The sequence below is a fragment of the Solanum verrucosum genome, unplaced genomic scaffold (assembly GCF_900185275.1).
Source record: "Solanum verrucosum unplaced genomic scaffold, falcon-dt-bn FXZP01000261.1, whole genome shotgun sequence".
Lineage (NCBI taxonomy): Eukaryota > Viridiplantae > Streptophyta > Magnoliopsida > Solanales > Solanaceae > Solanum > Solanum verrucosum.
The window spans coordinates 13,485,933-13,493,548 of record NW_026019969.1 but is presented as its reverse complement, the minus strand read 5'-3'; the positions used below and the strand labels follow the sequence as shown (position 1 = coordinate 13,493,548).

Genomic DNA, 7,616 nt, shown 5'->3' with positions numbered 1-7,616 from the left:
ATGTGGGCAACGGATATGAAAAGGTGAAAGGCCTTGGTGAAATTTAGATCTGCAAATACAAGTAGATGATTTAATTTTTTTGCTAACTCCATTTTTTCAGTTTTATTTTTTTTAAAGTAACACTTTTTGAAGATTGGGCTATGAATAAGGGGAGGAAAATTTAAAAGACTAGAGATGCTTTTGTGTGATGCAAGTAATTATTATATTAGTATTTTATATGTTGAATTTTCCAATTTTATACAAGTATTATGTATAATGGATTATTCAATCAATTGATATCATAAAATTGCATATATCATTTTCAAATGACAAACGATCATATTATGTGTGTTGATGGTAGTACTTTGCAATAAAACTATGAGAATGTCTTAGATTCTATTTTGTAGTTGCTCAAATAGTTACATTCTTAAATATTTCTAACATCAAAAAGTTCAAACTTTGAGTTTATTTAAATTACTTTTTCTTCTCATATTTGTTGCTTTTTATGATATGATAAATCTGATTTAAAGAAATTATGTTTTTACCTTTTTTTTCAAAAATATTTTTTTTCTTCACAGAAAATTCCCACAGCATATACAAACTACAAGAATGGAAAGTTACCTAGGAAGGTTTTCCTTAGGAATCGGTTTAATAATATGTGGCCTATAAGAGTGATCAAAATAGAAAAAGATTTGTATTTTCTGAATGGATGGGAGAAATTTATTGAGGACAACAGTCTAGAGTTTGGAGACTTTATAATATTCGATTATGATGGAAATGAAATATTTGACATAAAATTACTTGGAATAAATGAATGCATAAAGAATGGAGCTAAATGTGACAACAAGGAGGAAGAAGTGAATGTTGAACATCGAAAGAGTATAGAACCAAAAGAAAAAAACAAGACTAGAGATAACAACAATAGCTCATTTGATGATGATAGTACTGATAACTACATGATAGAAGAAGAAGATAATGACGAAGAAGAGGTGGAAAAGGAAGAGGAAAAAGATAATGAACAGGAAGGGGAGGAGAAAGAAACTGAGGAGGAGGTGGATGAAGGGAAAGAGGATGAAACAGAGGAGGAAGTGGCGGAGAGAAAGGAGAATGAAACTAAGGAGGAAAAAGATGAAGAAGAGAATGAAATGACTGACACATTCAAGAAAAAGATGTCAGGTTCAAAAGGTAAATACAGTTAAATCTTTAGATCTAATTATCTGTTTGATTTGATATGTAATTCAATTCTTTTAATGTTAGTACATTGCTGTAAAAATAACGTATTTGTATATTTGGACATGATTTTGTGGTCTTATAAATATCATGAAATGTTTAAGTCTATAAGTTTTAAAAGATTTAAAATAGGTTTGGTTTTTTGTTTCGTTAACGAAACGAGCTTAGGGGAATATTTTGTTAGGTTTTATTGAATACTAGAGAAGAATATATTCAACTATCATTTTCTAACACTTTTGGTATAATGCCAAAATTCTTCTTTTTTTCATAAAGTTCATGTTCAATAAAGTATCACCACGTAAAATGAAACAGATGGAGTATTTCTGAGTTTTCATGAGATTTCTATTAGTGAACTTGATCTTAATTTTCTTGATTCAGATGGATGCCGAAAAGCTATTACTTGCAAGGTGAGGAATGTGCATGACAAATATGGTGCAGATATATTCAGAAGTCGACGCGCAACTCAGCCAAAAAATCCTTACTTTGTAGCAAAGATACGAGCAAAAATGAGAAATCAACTGGTAACTGAAAGCTATAATTATATATTGATCTAGAGAATAATTTTATGTAACATTCTAATTTAACAAAGTCTTTGTTCATAATAATAGTATGTTCCAATTGATGTGGTGAGAGACTACGAACTTAAACTCCCTCCAACCATGATCATTCGCGACTCTGTTGGCAGAGAGTTTGAGACAAAAGTCAATAATTGGAGCAATGGAACAATATGGCTAGTAGGCGGATGGCGCAATTTATGTAGGTGGAATCTTGTGGAAAAAGATGACAGGTGTATTTGTGAATTTGTGAGAGAAAAATGCGGCAAAATCCTTTACTTACAAGTTCAAGTTCTCTATGAAGGATCAAATTCTCATCACAGCAATAAATAAAAGAAATAGTTTATTACTATTTCATAGCATTTTAATTTTTATGGCCTTAAGTATTATTATGTGTTGACAGATTTTGATGACTATAAGCATTGTTGTTTGTTGACAAATTTTGAAGACTATAAATATTGTTGTTTGTTGAAAAAAAAATGAAGGTTGTTTTAGTTAGTATTATTGTTCTAAGAAAAAGAATTGAGAATGTTTTATTTGATCTTACTCATCATATTATACTAAAAGTGGGAGCTTCAAAATTAATGTTTTAGTTTGATCTTACTGTTCTGCTATTTAGTTTGTTCGCTAAATTATATTAAGTGATTATTGGTGAAATGTTAGGTGAGGTTAGGACTTGTATTAAAGTCTGCTTCTTATATTTATTGAATTGCTATAAACATAATTAGCATTAGGAAACTTTCAAAAATAGCAAATATTAAGCCTTAAATAGGACTTTATAGTTATAGTTTGCTTAATTATAAATAATAACAAAATGTTAGGGGAGGAGGATGAGAGAGGTGAGCAAGATCTACGAGAGAGAGGAGAAAGCGTATTTTTCCACGAATTTTGGAGAAAAAATACAAATACAAACTGATTTTGTATGGAAATGAATACATATTAAAAGGAGAGAGACGAGCGAGATCGAGAGAGGAAGGAGAGAGGCGAGCGAGATCGAGAGAGGAAGGAGAGAGGCAAGCGAGGTCGAGAGAGGGTGGAGAGAGAATTGTATTTTACATTGTATTCTGTATTTATTTTGTATCAATTATATTCCAAATACAATAAATTGTATTTTGTATCAATTGCACTCCAAATATAATAAATTGTATTTTGTATTTATTTTGCATTGTATTCTTTTGGGATAATTTCAAAGACCACCCCTCACGAATAGAAGATTCACCAACAACCTAAACCCTATAAGTGTCTTTAATGTTGAAGGAGTGTCATTATTCATAAGCGTGTATATATATATATATATAAAAAAAAAAAAAAATTGATGTAAGACGAAAAATGTATATTTGTGCCATTTATGTAATAGCATGGTTATAAATGAGTCTGCCATATTTTTAATGAGGGTATATCAACACTAAATCACAAAATTTTAGGGTATATTTGCACATTCTCCTTTCTTTTTTTGTTGCAAGCATAAAAGTCTTTAGGCTCCATGCAAAAGTCCATATGACTTAGTAAACTCTTTTTTGGCTCCATGCAAAAGTTCACTCTTTCAGCAAAACTCTTGCCACCAACAATTTTATCGTTTTCTGTCACGTTTATCAATAGCCGATAGAATGATGAAGTCAAAGTTCACACCAAAAATCATTTTACCAGTTTTCTTCACACCAGAAATCACCTTGCAAGCCTCGTTCACATAAAAAAATAGTTTACCAGTCTAGAAATCATCAATATGAACATAGATTTGTTGACAAATGTGGATACACACGGAAATAACATACTGCATTAGAAGTATTAAGTATTTGGTTTACATACATTTTACACATTTCGTAGCTTACTGGTGACAGAAACTAATAAGCATGAACTTGTTTTACTTCAAGAAAACACTTACCAGGAAGCAGGACTTTTTCACATTATAGCCTTTCAAGCATTTCACAAATTGAGGAATATTTGGAGTAAGATCTGTGAGAAGGTCATCTTCTTTCTCAAGTGCAGCTCTTTCCATTGGAGTTGCATTTTCTAAGGGAACACAACATAGTAGTCCATTAGTCGATCACATGTTAAAATAGGTCTTCTGCAAAGGAAATTTCGGTTGATGAAAGTCTAAATTTGATCACTATTACTGCATTTTATGCTAACTTTCAACAACAGCAAGAAGAATTGGAAAGGTAGGAGTTAAATCATCATACCTGTGTCATTTTCACCGTTAGCATGAGTCTGTTTAGGGAATTTTGAAGTGTAAGGGTATTTTTCTGGCCTTTTACGCTTGCTGCCTCCATATATTGGAGCTTGTTGATTTTTGACCATGTTTGTTGATAACTTCACTTGTCTTTCCAAGTCCATTCTTGCTGAAAATTCTTATTGTGAATTGCAGAGCGCCATCGTACCTAAACACGAGATATTCCCCATTTTGTAGTTGGTTATTTTTCTGAAATTTCTTCCAACCATTGTGTATAAGAAAGCCCTCTTCCATCACATTGTAGTTTCACATTCCAAGTGCCTCCAGAAAGACACTTTAGAGTGGCTTTATCAGGTAATTCTTCTGATATATGCCAAAGAAATCAGCTGGGATTCTCTACAAATTAAGAGAGTCGATAGAAAAGGAAAAAACAGCACGAAAATGAGCTGGGATTCACTTATAAGCTTGTAAATGATGAACGGAAGCAGAATATTACCAGTTCACTAGTGACTGTAGGATGAAACCTCTTGACAAAGACTGCTCTTTTAGCTATCTTCGGTAAGGCTTCTTCCACATCGCAATAGCAGTTTGCCTTGTCTTTAACACCAAATCTTTAAAACTAGATTTAATTCACATATATAGGATGAACAGAGAAAAACATAAACAATTCAGTGTTTTGCAAGTGAAGTCATGTTCATTCCAAGTTTTCCAACCAAACATAGCCTTTGTTACAGAAGCAGACCAGATAATGGTTTGACATTCGAATGTAAATAAACTAGACTTCAGTCCCCAAAATTGCCCTTAGGCTCGTTTTGTCAGCGAACCAAACAACCAAACCTTTTTAAAACCTTTCAGAACTTGCAGTCTTAAACTTTTCATGACATTTATATGACTACGAGATCATGTTCAGATAAACAAAGATGTCATTTTTTATGTTCATTTTTTTCTTCCTCCTCCACAGCCAATTTTGAACCTCCAACTCGGTTGTCCTCTTTTACGATAATCATACCATCCACGCTTTACAGATTCTCCCATAGCTGAACGGTGAATGATTTCCTTGTGTATCTGCAATTTATCAAATTAGCTCTCAATACAATGCAGATAAATTTCAAGCTTACAATATTTTGTTGGATAAACAAACTAGCCTGCCTTGCAATTGATTTTATTTGAAGATACTGGTCCAAATGCATCTAGAGTTTCTGTATGCTTACTTTCATTGAAATGAAGTATATTGTTTTCAATTCCCTCTTGTGTATTATTTGGATTAGTCATACCCCCAGTTTCCACTGCAGAACGGACATGAGGTTTTCATGCTTTGCCAAACTAATTTGCCACCGAGTGACTTAGTTAAACTGCTATTGCCCGATAGGTTAAAATTTTAGCATTTAATAGCTGTCTGTCATGTGATTTGTTTGTTCTGCATCTTGTTTCATAGCAATGCCAAAGTTTAATCCTTCCAGATGCAATTTTACATCTTTTGGCTCCATAGGGAAGTTCAGATGACTTAGCTGAACTCTCAGTAGCGGCCTAGTCAAATATGTGGACTCTGAAACATAAGTTCTGTCCATATTTGATGTGTAAAAAGTACCAAGATCAATTTTTATACTTACAATTTAGTCTGGCTAAAACAATGTGAACTAATAAGGGAAAACAGCAGGAAGAAGACGAATGAAAGAACATCTCTAAGATGGGATTTCAGATATAAATCCCCTACTTGCTTACCGAACTATTTCCGCAAAAGGGAATGACAAATTGAACATTGACTTGAACCGCAAAAGGGAATGACCAATTGAACATTATCATTAAGTGCAGAACATCAATTCAAGAATTCAAGAAGCAGGAACGTCAATTCAAGAATCAGGAAAAAGTAAATACCAGTAAAAAAATAACTTAAATCCTCTGATTGAGGGCAAAGGGGGTGGGAGTAGTACAGTACTATTCAGAAAGAACTTGCAAGTTGACGGAGGGTTCAACAATCATGCCGGATTCCGTCATCGCACCAGATTCCTGTTGGGCAATCTTTTTTTCCTCTACTCAGAGGAGAGGAATGCTGTTATTTTTCCATCAAATATCTCTTTTGGTAACCCTCAGCAAACAACATGGTGTGCTGGGCATAAAGAAGTTAAGTACACAGAATGAAAGTTTACTGATGAAATGGTTATGGAGATTTTGTTGTGAATATATGGCACTATGGAAGAGATTCATCTCACAAAAATATGGGCTTTAGAATTGCTGGATTACTGAGGAGGTGACTGGTACCTTTGGATGCTCTGTGTGGAAAACAATTAGAAGATTGTGGGTCTCTTTCAATAACAAACTGAAGTACAAAATTGGTAATGGGGAAAAGGCAAGATTTTGGAATGAACTATGGATTGGGGAAGAGGATTTGAAGACGAAATTTCCAGACCTATTCATCTTGAGCTTGCAATAGATGGATAAGGTGGCACAAGTATGGAGTCCTCAAGGGTGGGATTTGAATTTTAGGAGGGCACTAAATGATTGAGAAATCAACAGAGTAGCAGACTTGCTTCATACCCTAAATGCCTTCCTAGGGACAACTTTTTTTTGATAAGGGTAAAGTTGTATTCATCAGCATAGAGGACATGCTGGAGACGTCCAAAAAATGAGTAACATCATTTCAATCTACGACAAAACATCTACTAGATTACATGTTTCCTATAAAATCTATAATTTGTGCATTCTATTCTATTCCTTCTTCTTTACACCAAAAATAAAAGGTTTGTCATACACAACCATTTGCTCTGGCATGGTCAACTCTGTTTGTGTTAAGGCCCAAAAATAAGTTTCATAAAAATGTTGTCACTCTGCAATATAGGAACAAGTGTCTATTAGTTTCCTAGGCTTCATTACATAGAGAGCACCAAGAAGCAATGTGAAAGCCTCTCTTCTTTAATCTTTCATGAGTGGAGCAACGTTTCCTTGCCACCAGCCACAAGAAACACTTCACCTTGGTTGGTACCTTGGTTTTCCATATCTAGTTCCAAGGACCAATCTTTCCACCTTGTAATTCTTTCACTTCCTTGGTATACAGTTTGTTAAATGATAGTACCCCATCACTGCTATTCCCAGGGACAACTATAGGCCCTGATTTGGCAATTTGGAAGCTGCATAGAAAGGGGGGTCCCCTTTACTGAATCATGTTACTGGAGAATGAATTCTAGACAGACAATGACATCAAAATGGCCATGGAAACTCGTTTGGAAAGTTAAAATACCACATAAAGTTTCATGCTTCATCTGGTTGGTGATCAGGAGACTTGTTTAACCCACGAAGTACTACCGAGAAAAGGTATCCAGATTTGCTCGAGGTGTTTTATATATGAGCAAGATGTAGAGATAAATAGTCATTTATTCATGCATTGCAAAACAGCTGCAAATCTATGGAACATGTTCTTCTGTATACTTGGGATAAGTTGGGTAATGCCAAGGACCTCATTTGATATGCTGCAAAGTTGGGAAGGAGTGGGGAGAAGAGGATCACGAGAAGATTGGTGGAGAAGTATCCCAGCAAGTGTTTGGTGGACCTTATGGAAAGAAAGAAACGAAAGAAGCCATGATGGGAAAGCTAGCAGTCTTCAGAAGATCAAGATGAAGAGTATAGGTTTTTTGTATTTTTGGTGTAAACAAGATATAGTGGGGGAGATAGATAGCTAAGCTGATTTC

The 7,616-nt window shown here is 34.2% G+C and overlaps 1 protein-coding gene across 1 annotated transcript; it reads left to right on the top strand.

Annotated features, from left to right (window-relative positions):
- Positions 1-635: 635 nt before the first annotated feature.
- On the top strand, positions 636-1,178 carry LOC125815090 (B3 domain-containing protein At4g34400-like). The gene has a single exon (XM_049494484.1). The coding sequence runs from the start codon at positions 636-638 to the stop codon at positions 1,176-1,178; it is 543 nt and encodes a 180-aa protein (XP_049350441.1).
- The last annotated feature ends 6,438 nt before the right edge of the window (positions 1,179-7,616 follow it).